At 36.3% G+C, this 15,594-nt stretch overlaps 1 protein-coding gene across 2 annotated transcripts in view; it reads left to right on the forward strand.

The window, feature by feature from the left end:
- The first annotated feature begins 75 nt into the window (after nucleotides 1-75).
- The window catches only part of su(f) (cleavage stimulation factor subunit su(f)), a 68,282-nt gene continuing 52,763 nt past the window's right edge, over nucleotides 76-15,594 (forward strand). Inside the window, exons 1-4 of one of the 2 annotated variants that reach the window (XM_071584660.1) lie at nucleotides 76-170; nucleotides 267-311; nucleotides 459-650; nucleotides 770-802. In XM_071584660.1, coding sequence (XP_071440761.1) covers nucleotides 288-311; nucleotides 459-650; nucleotides 770-802 — 249 coding nt within the window. In that variant the 5' untranslated portion in view covers nucleotides 76-170; nucleotides 267-287. Of the gene's footprint in view, nucleotides 171-235; nucleotides 312-458; nucleotides 651-769; nucleotides 803-15,594 lie in introns of both variants that reach the window. The other variant, XM_071584661.1, reaches the window with a different exon arrangement.

Consider the following 15,594-nt stretch of genomic DNA (forward strand, 5'->3'; position numbering starts at 1 on the left):
TAACGATCTGTCGAAATCCAACCACGTCGATACAATCATTGTACGATAACATCGTAAAATATCGATCAAATCGATACCAACCGGAAGTTTCCTCAGAATCCTTCAACGGAAGTTCGTTTTCAGACTATTGTTTGCATTGTTGTGCGGCGATTAATGTTTTTTTCGGTTAGGTTGGTGTCGAATTTAGATCCGAAATAGCTCTGACTTATGCTCTACAGGCTCATTTAATGTTAAGGTTTATTCTTTTACATGCGTAAAAACTACAGGTGTTCAAGGGGAATCAAGTTATGGCCGAGGAGAAACTGGAATTGGTAAGGTTGCTCTAATTATACGGACATTGTTGTTTACGTTAACTTTTAGGTTTTAAAAACATATTAATGAAGTATTGTCTTGGCATGCCTCTCTTTTAAATAGGTAAATATATGTATGTATGAAGTGCTAACTATCATATCTTTCAGGACTGGGGCAATGAAAAGCTGAAGAGGGCACAAATTCAAATAGAAGAAAATCCATACGACTTGGAAGCATGGAGTCTTCTAATACGAGAAGCTCAAGGCCGCTGGATCGGCGAAATGCGTCCGTTGTTTGAAAATTTAATTCAAGTTTTTCCGAGTGCTGGCCGATACTGGAAGATATATATAGAACTTGAAGTAAGTTATGAGTCTATGGATTTAGAGCCAATGTTGTCAAGATCACTTTCATTTATCATATTGTGTAATATATGTTTTCCTTGGTATTATGTTACTAATTTTATCTTATTCACTTGCAGATGAGGGCCAGAAATTTTGAAAGAGTTGAAAAGGTATGTGTTAATAATTTTGGTTCATTTATAAAGGTAAATAAAATGACTGACTGTTTTGTACATGCATTTCATTCTGTCGTGTTGTTAAAAACTTGGGAGGGGGCATTCTCTGGAGCCTCTTGTTACAAACCACTATTTTTCGTTGATAACTTACAGCTCCTATGGATCTTACAAATTTTACTTACCCATTTGACAGGATATTCACAGAATACCCCCTTTTGAGTTTTGGAAGCCTTTCCTTCCTCCAAGAGTGTGTGGCGAAAGAATGCATGCATGGCGGGGTGATTGTGATGAGTGGTTGTCTTAAAGAGATGGGATGCCTCGCAAGTATCAAATTTATTTTGTGCCGTGGAGAATGTGAAGTAGTAGTGCAGTTGTCCAATTTCAATTGACTCGTCATTGCTTATAGCGCCATTTCTGTTCGCATATTGGATTAAATTTTGATGAAATACAAAGCAGTACCGTTTAACTGCTTATTGGGCCATACATAATCATCTCATATTATTAGCATCCTTATAATTAATGGATAACGTGAATTTAATTGCCCTTAGCCGTTTGTGACGTAAAAAAATATATTGCACAAATATTACTCTAAAAAATATAATGATCTTGCTTACTTGAAGTGCCTTGGATGTACATTTTGTCATTGTTAAGAATCATCCTGGTGCTAGATCTTTTACTTTCAACTGTGTTTTGCTTTCCATATACGTACTGCATCGGCATTCCCTCCATTTGTAAGTGCAAAATCTCATGCTGCTTGTGTGCATCCTTTCTCAGTTGTTTGTTTAATCAGTCAACACAACTCCAACCTGAAATTCCTTGGAGCATGATGTTCACGGATTACCATCATATGATGAGTGCTGAAGCTTTTTACCTGTATAGGAACAGTGGTATATTTATTTATCTTTTCTTTACTGAGGGAAATTACTGACATGAATAACATTTTTTTGTTATGTTGAGGGATTGTAAGAAATTACCATTGTTCGCCATCGCCTTAATCTTTATGCTCTGCACATGTGTATACTCTCGTGGATTATGCATTACGAGCCCAGAAGTAGAAACAGTGTTTCAAAAATGGTAAGTATATGAGTGGTGATTATGATTTCATATTGAGCGAACTTTTGCCATTCCTGAAATTATGGTTTGTTGTAAATGGTTATTATTGTCATGATTAATTGTATTACACTAATTTATCGTTAACTGATTGGAGCAGAAATATTATTCTTTTAGAGATTGAATATTGCCCCTTAAAAAAGTTATAAAGGCAGAAGTGTGGCATGGCTGGTAGTACTAGGAGATGTTAATACTGTCATTAATAAGTATTTATCTTTGTATTGTGTACATTTTTCGTTTTTTTTAATCTTATAAATTTGAAATTAATTGATGCTATATATTCACTGGCAATTAGTCTTTGTCCCCATTTGTTTTGATTATGACTTAGCATCCTTCTATTTCTCTAGATTTGCCTGTCTAATATACAATATTTTCATATATCTGTAAATGGAATACTAGAGTCTGTTATAAGTATCCACATAATAAAATGTATTTTATTCCTACATGAAAATGTATATACGCTTTCAGTCAAATTTCCGTGAATTGTATTTTATTTTGACTTTTAAGTGTTGATAAACATTTATCATGTCACCAATGCAATACTGATGAAGAAAATTCATCATTTGTTAATATCTTGCATTATTTTGTGCTGTTTTGTGGTTTATCATCATCATCATATTATTATTTTTCATCATCAGTGTACTCGTTAACATGTGACCGAACTGCACAATAAGTAATCATTTCCTGGACAGTGTTATGTAAATGAATGTGATATTTGGTTATGCATACATTTTTAATGAATTTTTTTGGCTGCGTTTGCAAATTCATAATAATATTGTTTATTATTGATTAAGGTATGTTCATGTGATGGTCACTTATTTGATTTTGAGAAATAAATTGAGTTAAATGGTGCTTCTAAATTAATTATGTCACCTGGTTATTACCACTCAATTTATTATTCGATGTATAGTGGTACACTTTCATCATATAATCACCATCTTCATCAATACAATCCCGATGATTTAATTATTTAACGTCTATTCCGCTGCTGAGTATTTGAAATTTTTTGGTGAATGTGAGGCCTTGTGGTAACCCTGTCTTCTTGAATATATCCATAGATATTTAAAGTTATTGTAGTGATATATGCATGATAAAAAGGAGCGCTAACTTAATGGTATATTTATAGAACTGCACACTAATTTTTTTTGTCCTTTCTAATTCTTATTTCCTAATTGATTGTGGGAACCAAATTTAAGACTAAGTCTACATTTCTGGAGTAATTTAATGCAAAACTACTGCTTGTACCTACTTCATGTTTCTTGTGAAAAATGATTGACCACTGAGAATATCGTGAGGGCTGCATGCTGATGGTTTTTTTTTCAAATCTTAAATGATTACTTGTGGGTTGTTTGGTATGCAATGGAGTAACGGGCAATTTGGATTTCTTACTTATTTGGTATGGAGCCTCTTAAATGTACAACCCTTTTGACTTCTGATGCTTACACAACACAGGCATACCCACTGAACGATCTTTGTGGGCTTCCTAAGTCCGTTTTCCTTTAGTCACTACCTGGTGTCACCCACATGATCCTCCATGGTATGATTTCATTGGTCATCCTATTGCCAACTTACTAAGGCACAGTATTCCTTATAGCCCCCTTGAGGATAATCAATGGTTCATGCTAGATTACTTATCTTGGGCCTGGTTTTATTAAGTCCAACTTTTTGTTGTTGTTGAAGTTAATGTGGATATTACCAAAGAATCTGATTGTATCGACAATCAAGACATCTCATTAGTGAATGTGGACATTCTAACTGTACTTATATAGGCTGGCTGATTTCTCTCTTATTAGCTGATAGCTCAGTAGAATGACTTCTGACCTGAAGATGCTAGCTCTGGAATGCCTGCAAAACTATTGCCAACAAAAATCAACATATGTGGCGAAATCTAACAGCATGTAGATTTCATGTCTACCTGCCTAAGAAGCCTTCACTCCCAACTTAAAAAATCATATTCTCAGAGGCCAAGTTCCCCAAGATTTAATTCACCTATTCAAGATAATTTCATATCGCCTATCACTAACATAAAAATATTTTGATGAGCTCTCCAAATAATTGTTGTGCCAGTTGATGAGATTAGCATTCAATTTTAAGGAAATGGTCTGTCTGACATGTCTCCACGGGATAAGTGCTGCATTAGAGTGACTTAAATTAGATTGATTTGTTAAGGCATCAACCATCCTTGGGCTAGTCCTAGTCCTCCTCATAGCCTCGGGCATGTCGTCTGGGTCCTGAATGGTGCAGATGAACCAAAAACGCTCTCCCCTTGATGAACCTTTCGGCCTACCAGACTATAAAATATCAGGTAGCCTGCCAACCTGAAAACTCAACCAGGAATTTTGCTCTTCGGAAAAATCTGGGAATACTCGCTGGGGCCTAGATGGCTGTCCTGGAAAAATCAGTATTAAGACACATATAATGCATTTGAATGCTCCCTGTTGTGTTGAGAAGCTACTAATTTACACCTAGGTATCTTGTACTTGCCCCACATGACCCTATATTGGTGTTGGAATTTTACAAATTGAGGCAATTGTTAATGCTTCACATGAAAATAGGAGCCTGCAAATTTTGTAGTGTGCATATTTTTATTTTATGTACTAACAGTTGTCTGTTGTTTATTTTTAATCTTTGCCTGTTTATCGTGACATTGTTACTAAATATTATAGGGCTCGGCACTTAAATTTGTACAAGCACACGTTTCCTCGTCGGGTTTGTGAAATGTTCCCCAGACTTCTCCGAAGCAATATACTTAGCCACAATATTATAAACAGTTTATCTGGGGTACCAGAAGAATCGAACTATTTTGAAATATAAGTCCCAGCGCGAACACTTTCAATAATAGTGGCTCTTCAAATGTACTCCGCACTTTTTTGTATGTATGTAACATCTAGGTCATTTTGAGGTTATGACTGTGTACTAAATGGCTATAGCTTTCAAGAATGCCAATCATGACCTCCAGTGGAACTACGATTTGGTGGGAAATTCAAATTAAAATTTGTTTGGATTTAAGCGTCACACCTTGTATATCATCTACTTTGGTCGTTTAGACGTTGTTAAGTGATTCAGGCTTTCCAATGATCAATGAGAATTCAGAAATGATATTTTTTAAAGTAACTGAAATGTTGATGACCATGAGATTCCTGTTGATGTGAACCATTTTACTGAAACAGTAAGTCTCTATACTTTTAGAAATCGATTACATTTTATTTTGATTTCATTTCCAGGAAATTTGTCTTCCTCTAATGGAGTAAAAACCTACTTCTAGAACTGTGAATAAATTTTAATTATCAGGAATTATTTGATCAGGATAGTGTACCTATTTTTAATTCTGGGATATGCCAGAATATCATGTTATATCCTTCATATTGCAATCATACTGACAGTTGTTCCTTGTTATTTCCGATGTTGCAATCAATATTTATTTGAGGGCTACTAATATAATCTTATTTGGAATTATCAAACACTGAGAAATTGAGGGAAACTCTCTACTAGTTGGATTGGAGTAACCCTTAATATCTCATTTCAAATAGTAGGTACAACCTGGAGGTGTCCTATCTGGATCCAGCCATGGCTGACTGCTAGGATTCATGGAATGTAGGAACTAACATTAATCCCCAGCTGACCATTCACTGTATACACAGTTGATGCTACTTCATTATTATCTCTCTTCTTATTATACCTGCTAATTCTCCCCTACCAATTTAAGGTTTATTCTTGTATACCACCTCCTTGAATTACGCTCTTTTTTCCTCAGTGTGACCTGGAACATTCTTTTCAGTTTTACAAAGAACCCTTCCATGAGTGATAAAATTTTCAGGAACCTCCTTACTTATTGCAGGCCTTGACCCCTGCCACTACAGGTGTGCAGTGACATATATGATCACAGGCACTTTTGGCTGGCCGTGGTGTAATATCTTATCTGGTCAGTTAACATATTTTCAAGGATTTCCTCCTCAATATTCACACTTCATATTCCCAATTTTTTACAACCAATCTACATTTGGACATCAGGAGTCCCCTGCCTAAATATGGACCCAGGGACCAGGTACTGCTATGCTTCTAAGCTAACTACCTATCATGATATTAAAAGCCCATAAACCCCCCAGGTTGATATTTGTTCATTATTTTTATCAATAGGCCTTTACTAATCCTCCAAATTTTGATTTTCATCCTCAAAGTAGTGCAACTAGATTTAATACACATGTGAAACCTTATTGCCCAGTCTTGAAAGACATGCAGGAATCCATTTTTGATAGGTCTTTCTAATCACCTTAGTGGCCACCGTCATAGTTTCTGATGGTGTGAAACCCTTCCTACAAATGTGTTTCTTCTCGATGAAGAGCATGAAGAAGTCACATTTGGCTAGGTCTGGATTATAACAAGAATAAGGAGTACACTGCTGATGGATTTTTGCAAGATATTCCACAAAAACATTTGCAATGTGTAGCCATGCATCATCATGTTGCAACATCCAGGCTGCTGCTTAGAAATGTTGAGTTTTGCAATTGATATGTCCCAGGAGGATCATCAGTTTATCCCTATAGTATGCTCATTTACATTTATAAATATATATGGTATACATATAATGGTGTAACAGTATGCTACATGGGCATTTGCATATGTAAATGCCCATGTAGAATACTGTTTTACCATTATATGAATATCAAATAGTTATATAAACAGTAATTTCAAAGTAGAAGCCACCGCTTTTGCTTTTTTTTGCATTTGCAATTCTGGAGATATCCACGTATAACGTTGCTGTTTGTCTCAGTATCAAAATGGTGTGGCCAAGTTGCATATGTTGTTATAACCTTTGAAAGAAGCTTCTCATATTGTTGTAACATCAACTATAATTGCTAGGAAAACAGCAAATGAGTGTCCTCTTGTTAAGATATGAGCCACTCAGAACCCACTGTTCACAAACACATCTTGTGTGCAATTTTGCTGTTAATAATTTATGGGTGATACTTAGTGAAATTTTCAGTTTTTTATAGTACTCTCAATGTTTTTCATTGATTGTCTCCCTCATTGACTATAGCAGTGTTAAGGTTTACTTCCATAAGAGCTCCAGGCCCTCCTTCCTTGGAAATTGATGTCTCCTCTTTTTAAGAATTTCAAACAGTCTTCTAGCTGTGCAATAGGGAAGTACGACTCTCCATAATCCTCCAATAGTGGAACATAGGCCTCAGCAAACTAATAATTCAGGCAAAAAGTAAAATGTCCATGCAGTGCTGAGTATTGCCTCCATTGTTTCTGTATGCAAACTGAACGTTTCAACTTTCAATACCTGTTCTTATGCAATACTGTAGTCCAGTAAATGGAGCTTGTATTGTGCATTGCACATGGGCTATTCATTAAGTCCTTAGAAAAAATAAGAAGCATTATTTTGGAGAAATTTTTTATCTGTCCACATAATCTCCTTTTAGCTCAATACACTTTTCCCAGCATTTCTACAACTTTTTCTTAAGCCTTCTGAAAAGAATGGTTTTGGAAGGTCCTCAAAATAAGTATCTTTGTTGGTGATGACCCCCTTGTTCAATGTAATGTGTTTACCGCCTAGCCATTTTTTCAAGTTTATGTATAAAAAAATGTCACTGGGTGCCAAATACGGTGAATGTTGTCTTGATTTGAACAATACTTCCATTATTTGCATCACCGGAATTTCAAAGGTGTGCACTTGTGCAGTGTCTTGATGGAAGAGGTTTTTTTTCTTTGCCAAATTAGGGTGGTTTTTTTTGGCATTTCTTAGCTCAACCAGTGCAATAATGATGCATAATACTTTCCATGTATTATTCGTCCTTGTTGCAAGTGGTCAATGAAACTGTTTCTGCTTGCCTCCCAAAAAACTGTGCCCATTACCTTGTCGGATAATTTCACCAACTTTGCCTTCCTTAGGGATTATAAACCCACTTTCAACTGTTCCTTTGTCTCTTGAGTGTAGTAGTGTATCCATGTTTCGCCCACAGTTATGCATTGATGCTGAAACTTTTCAGGATTGTGATGGAAATGTGCCAACGCAGTCTCCGAATCAACCTCTTGATTGCATTTATTCCCCACTGAGAGCAAATTCAGCCCCCATTTTCCCAATATTTTTTTATGCTCTATGTATGGTGTAATTTGAAAACACTACCTTGTGATATGCCTGTAGCCTTAACTATTTTGATTCGGCGATCACTCAAAACTCATGAATTTTGTAAATTATTTCAGAGGTAGTCACTTTTCTTGCGCTGGTGGTAGTAGGTTAGGTATACGGTATTATATCTCATTGAGACCACTCAAATGATATGCCAATATATGGCATCTAACTGAAGAATCGGGAAGCAAATTTCCAACCTTTTTTCTCATTTTACTCTACATCATACTCAAATCATTTTATGTACACTGATAACATGCCTAACTTCTGGCTGCACATGTCTTGCTGCATATTCTTAGCTGAATTCAGCACCTAGACCCATACCCTCGAATTTTCTTCATTTTTTCAAGTCGTTGCCGGTCTTATATAAATCAGTGAAGTAATTACTCCAAATTTACCTTGTTAACAATTTATTTTTTATTTGCATTCTAATACATTGATTCTCCGTGACCCACAGACATGACGCTAATTTTGTCTAATATTTTTCTCCCTTATTTCAATCTTAAAGAAATGTTGTTTACATTGCCTATTGGTCAATTCCATTCCCAAGGACTACAAGTTTGACGTGGTAGGGAGCTGTACTGGTGGGAGCAATGGTAATTGCCTCTGGTAGGGTCACCCATGTGGGATTGACCGTAGGAGCTTGAGGATAGGGATTCCATGCAGTGTCCTCAGTGTGGGGGTTGCAAAGATGTTGAGCAACAGTGGGGTGGCCATATGAGTGAATGTGTCACGTTAAAACACCATCAATTAAGGCCACCACATCTATAAATCATCCCATGAAAATATAATTGGTTCACCATAATTAGTTTTCATTTATAAATTTGTAATTGGGGCATCTAATGATTTTTTAAATTATCATTTGAAAAGGTATTTGGTTGTTCAGAATTAGGACTCTGTGGAGCTTTTTTTTGAGGAGATAGGATTTTTGTTTAACCCAAAGCAATGCCACAGCTTTTGACTGACCTTAGTTGGCATATTATTTGATATTTGACAAAGATCATTGACTAGAAATTTAGGGTATAGAAAAGCTGGCAGGAGCTGGATATTCTGCAAGACGTAATTGAGTGGAGGAGACATATTAGGAAGTTCCTTTTTCAGATTTAAATCTGAGCACAGTAGAAAAATTTATTCTCCTAATAAGAACTACTTTGCTAGGAAATGTACAGGGTTGCACCCAAAAGTGGTAGGACTGATTTTTTTACAAGAATTTTATTGACGATATACTTACATCGACTTAATAATCTTCAAAGTATGCTTCTTGAGCTGCTACACACTTAGTATAACGTTGCTCCCATTCCCTGTATGCCCGCTGGAAATTTTCTTTGGGGATGCCGTTGATGACCCTCGTCGAAGCCTCTTGAACGGCCTTTATCGAGTGAAAACGTCCTCCCTTGAGCTGTCTTTTCATCAGAGGGAAGAAGAAGAAGTCCGGTGGTGCCAGATTGGGAGAATAGGGCGGGTGCGGCAACGTGGCAATGCCGTATTTGGCCAGGAGCTGTCATGACGACAAGCGCGCCATGGCACGGCGCGTTGTCATGATGAAGCACCCAGCAGTTTGCAATGGCCGGTCGGACTCTTTTCACGCATTCTCGGAGGCGGATGAGCACCTGCACGTAAAAGTTTGCATTCACAGTCTCCCCTGGTGGGACAAACTCCTTGTGAACCACCCCATGACGGTCAAAAAACACAATTAATATCGTTTTGATTTACTCATGCAAGCCTTTTTTGGGCGTGGGGATGCGGAAGTGTGCCATTCCGCAGATTGTCTTTTCGTTTCGGGGTCATATTGAAAAACTCGTGTTTCATCACCAGTTATCACATTGTCCTAACAATTTTCATCTCGGTGCAAATTGGCTAACACTTCTTGTGTTAGCCGATTGTTGTGAAGATGTCTGATAGTTGTGAAGTTCAGTGGTGCCAGATTGGGAGAATAGGGCGGGTGCGGCAACATGGCAACGCCGTATTTGGCCAGGAGCTGTCTGACGACGAGCGCGCCATGGCAGAATTTTCGACACCATCTTGGCGCACACCTTGCGCATGGCCAAATCCTGTGAAATAATGCGTTGGACGTTGGATGCAGACAGACCCAAGTCTGCAATTTCTTCACTGGTTAAGCATCGGTCTGTGTTCAGCAGTATCCTCACTCTGTCCACATTCGTGTCGGTTCTTGCCGTCGACAGCCGTCCGGAGCGATGGTCATCTTCAACGAACGAGCTCCCTACCCTCTTTAAACAACTTGTGCCACTCAAATACTGTGGAACGGCTTAAGGAAGTGTCCCCATAAGCCTGCTTGATCATATCGAGGGTCTCAGTTGCCGTCTTCCCGAGTTTCGCACAAAACTTCACGGAATAACGTTGCTCTAAATTCAGATTCATTTTGTTTCCCGACGCGGACAAAAAACTTGCTTCACTAAAAACGGTGTCCTCACTCAACAACAGCCCGCAGGCGACTGAGGTTGGTGTTGGTCTGTTGCTAAGAGCCCCCTCCACCTTACCCTGCCAGGCAGACCCCCCTCCACCGCTCCGTTCGCGCCAGAGAAAATCAGTCCTACTACTTTTGGGTGCGACGCTGTATATTTCAGATTATATTGCTTTTTCCTTTAACTGGAAAGTGTAGTTATTGGTAAAAAAAATTTAGTGGCATTAAAAGGTGTAACATTGAAGGTTAGAGTGAAAAAGTAGGTATCTTCATATTTTACTTGAGTTTTCATCAGCATCAGTATTTTATATTGTGTTAGGAGGTTTTTATTTACATTATATTAGTTTAATCTTTATGTGAGATATTTAATTTGTTAAACATTAAAATACAATTTTATTTAAAAAATTTCCCCCTCAATCTCAATTTTACATTAAACTCTCTGTACATTTTTTCAGCAGTGTATCACAAACATCAATTCAAGGTTTCAATACGGGTTCACACTTTTCATTAATGACGCCAAGCGTGATATATATATAGAAATATGTATGCATCTTCTGTAATGGATGATGTTCCCACAAAACTCTTAGGAATTAGGATGAGACATTCTCTGAGAGGAACCCTGTCATTTAAGACACCACTTCCGTGTAATTGCTGTTATCAGGACACTCATACGGCTACTTTGTGGTTTCTTGTGTTTTTTGAGGCCCTGATGGTCAAATCATGTAAATTATGAGAATTTTTCCTTTGCATGTGAGGAAAAATAGTCTTAAAATTGTGTGGAGGCTCTCTCTTCTTCTCCCTCTATCTGTGGTCAAATGCTGTGTTTCCTGTTGAAATGAAGTTCTCTCACCTCTATACTGGTGATTTACCTTTTTTATGGTAGATACTTGTATACTTCCGATAGAATCAACTATTAATGGTTAATGCCATACATTTAAAAAAATGACTTCTCTTTAAAACTCCAGCAATGTTTGACCTCATTCCTGAGACGGATTTTTATGCATGTAGTCTGCACTAATATATTTCTGAAATTATTATTGCTAAATTCGTAACCTTAAATTAGATTCTTCAGGCCTGTGTTTTAGTATGATTTGGATTCATATGAATCCTTGGCTTTCAAACTCATCATTTTTACTGTTTCTTTCTGTAGAGCTCCGTGAAGGTGAAAGATTGACAATCTTTTCCCGTATGTCATGTCATTAAATGTTGCCATCATTGTTAATTATTAATGGGGGAGATGGTTCTCAGTCAGCTCAGCAGTTGCAGTGTTGACCATTAGTTAGAATTGGCCACATGTATATATTAACTGTACAAATAACTTTGATTTGTTTTCCTCCATTAATTATTACTGCCAGGATCCTCTGCCTTACTTCTATCGTTATTATTATTGATGTTGCTTCCTGACATATTTTGAATTGTCTGCTAGGGTCAAACAGGTGCTATAATGTAGTTCAATTCCTAATGATCAACATATCAGAGCTTAGTGTGTGGGGTGGTTTTAGCGTGATTGCATATTTCATTGGAATTACTGCTGTTATTACACATGTCATAGGGCTATTAAATTTTTTTAAAGGGTTTACTTTTTTAGTTATTCTCTCAAATTCCATTAATATTCACCGCTTCCAGTAAATAGTTTTTTTTAACACTTCAATTCTTGCCAAAATTTTGTAAAATTGATATTGTAAATTTCTTTGGTGAACTATGTGACAGTTGTTACATTGCTCTGTCTGAAAAGTCTTTTTGGAGGAATTTTGATTTGCCTAATTAGTATCAGAAGTGGAGCCATGGCTAGTTCAAGGTACTGGCCTTGTACATGTGTAAATTTGAATGCATTTTGCACATGTATATAGTGTTGCTGTTTGTGATTGTTATTTCCAATTGAGGATAAGTGATTCAAGCTCTGAATTCCACTAATGTACAACTACCAAATTAAATAGGAATTGATCCACTCGTAAGGGAAGACAATTTAATGAACTACAGTTTTTACCAAGGCTCTCTGTGCCTCATGATGGTCTCCTGCTTTTGCCACCTGCCAAGTTAATTATCTCCTCAGGTTACCTCCTTGTTTTTTCATCTGGATTCTCACGTTCTCCACTTTGAAATAAATTTCTGATAGTCATATTTTGCAAGTTGTGCCTATATCTAACTGGGTTACTTATTATTCATTGGTGTCCCATTTTTTCTTGCGTTGTACCTGTTTTTAATTAATATTTAGCTGAATGTTATGCATTAAAAATGTTATTTGTATTTATAGCTGTAGAAAAAAATGTTCCATTAGGCATTTCTTATCATGTTCGGTTTGAAGTGATCATGGTTGATTAATCCAGTTTTGAGTCGCCACTCTTCACCTAAAGTCTCATTCACGAAAATACGAACTCTACCCAAAAAAGAGCAGTAATCAGGTTAAGGGGCCTTTCTGCCCTTTATTTTTTGTATATTTTCAATAGAACATGCAGTTAGAACTTTTGATTGGCAGGAATTGGTTGGAATCTTTCAAAGACTGCTATAATGCAAATGAATTAACCATTAGGTAATTCAGCAAGGATAAGCTATGATTGTTGAATAGCATTAAAATTAAACATTCTTATTCTCTGGTTAAAGGCAATCACACACTGCATACATACTAGAACATTGTTGTTTATATGCTGCAGTGTTTTTAGCAATGTTGTAACATTGTAGTGACTGTAAATATGGTAGAGATATTCAAATTAGCACAACCTTGTTTATCTTTGATATTATCCTGAATGTAAGCGCAAGGACTTTATTTAAGATCAAAGAAAGGTTTCATAGAATTAACAAGAATAAAAACTATGAATTCAATTGTGAAATTCACCAATTTTTTCATTAATTCCTCATTGTTTGAAACCTTTGAATTAATTACAATTACGACTGGTGTATTTTGGGTGATAATTACCAAAAGTTATCATTTACATGAATCGTAATTTCAATGTCTAGTGCCTGTTGGGTGCATTTTTTCCATTTGTAATATATTTTATCTCTATATGAAATCTATTAACATAACCACAATAAAATATCTGTAGCTTCCAGCATTAAATTTAGGACACTGTACCCTTACCACATTAACCGGCGCAACAGGTGATTTTGAATGTAAAAGAGAACTGCTAAAAGAATTCCTCCAAATAACATTAATATATGAATTGGAATTTTGAATTAAAGTTAAGAATCTGTTCATCTTAATGTTGAAAACATCCCATCTATGAGGTCTTTCAAAATATCATTCATAATTAATATTGTTCCACTGAGAAAAATTTTCTATTTACTTTCATGGACATCTTGTCATGTGAGAATTGTCTATGGGGTTTTTAACCATTGGGTTTTCACTAAAATTGATTAAGATGTCCCTGCTTTACTCAGATAAAAATGCGAGTACTAACCAGCAGCTAATTTTTCATCAGTTATAAGCTCTCGTGATTAGTTCATAATACCCTTAAAAAATTAATGTTTTCTAACACCCTCCATTTCACCACTTAATTCATGGTATGTGCTTAAGTTATGTATTGCTTTAAACACTTTTTTAAGAGCTCTGAGAGGCATCCCAGGTATGCTGCAACATTTAATGATGAATGCTAACAGACACTTCATTCTTCTGGTGCAGTGTGAATAACTCTGGGACAGTTTCTGTCTAGTTGTAGCAGTGTAAGGATAAGGCTATCAACAAATCCATTAAGGGCCAGTGCATAGTGACCTTGTGTTGCAGATTGATTGCCTGGGACCTGCCCTAACTTTGGGATGCAGCTGCTTCTATACAAAAATCTTCTCTTCTGCCACCCTGAATCAGTTCTTATATGCCAGTTTTACTTTAAATAACAGACTTCAAGATAATTATCAGTTTCTTTCTTTTGTCTTTATATGATTCTAAAAACAAGTGATATCATTAATCCGGAATAGAACTGGTCCAGATAATACCATATCATTTATCTCTTACAATATAGGCATGAAATAAGTGAAGCAACCGCCTATGTTTACTATTGGTTCATTGGTTTTTCAGGAAATGTGAGAGGAAACTGTCTTGTCTTTTAGTCATACTTTTTGATATTGATTGTTTCATATACGCCTCTTTGTATTTATGGATTACTTTGAAAAACCATCACTTGAAGGTACAATTATTTTGGAAAGGAACTTACTTAGTTTTAAGAGGGTTGTCTGAAAAGTTTCGGACCTAAACATGAAGATGGTAGTGCTCCAAAACAAAAGTTTGGGAATGAATTTTTGCATAACTTGAAAGGAACTCACCAAAATTTCAGCCATTTTGGACTCTCAGTTGTTGTTTGACAGTCATTTAAGTGAGTCATCGTTAGGGATTTTGTGAAAATAGTAAAAAATGAGTGCCGAGCTGTCATTAAATATATTTTTTTGAAAGTGAATATGCCTAACCAAATCGAAGTTGAGTCGGGTGCTTTTTACAGGAACTCTGCTGCATCATTTATGACCGTGAAATTTTGGGAAGCTGAATTTAAACTTGATTATGCCAGATTGGCTGATAATGAGACAGTTCAGAACAGCCAAAAACTGCATCCATCACTGATTGTTGCAGTTGTAGCATTGAAAGTTATGACTTTGGAAAAGTTCACCAAAAGATATTGAACAACCATTGAATTAAGGTTAGAGGGATAACAAGGGCATATCAAAAGGCAAATGTACAAGTTACTGTATTTGACAGCATATTAGTATACTTTTTTTCCAAAATTATGGCTCAAAAACAATATTTTAGGTTTATATGTGAAGGTTCAAACTCCATGGGTTAACGTTAAATACTGAATGTTATATTTACCCCAGGTGTTCGGTACTACCTGTTTTGACCCCAATCATTACTTATGTATAATATTTATAATTCAATTGGAGAATGTTGAAGTTGGGATTGTTATTATTTGGCTCATCACTATTATGTGACGTGAATATCGTGTTGCTCCCTTCTGTGATATCCAAAGATATCACAGAAGGGAGCAACACGATATTCAAGGGGTCAAGATGTCAAACGAACTTGAATCACAGCTGATTATAACAAAGTAGCATGTGCTCTTCTTACTGGGTGAAATTATTTGTTTTAAAAAAATATCCTAATATATTTGGCAACAGGAGACAAGAAATTAAGCTTCACAATCC

Source organism: Hetaerina americana, unplaced genomic scaffold (genome assembly GCF_022747635.1).
Source record: "Hetaerina americana unplaced genomic scaffold, ioHetAmer1.1.p SCAF_2, whole genome shotgun sequence".
In the NCBI taxonomy this organism is placed as follows: Eukaryota; Metazoa; Arthropoda; class Insecta; order Odonata; family Calopterygidae; genus Hetaerina; species Hetaerina americana.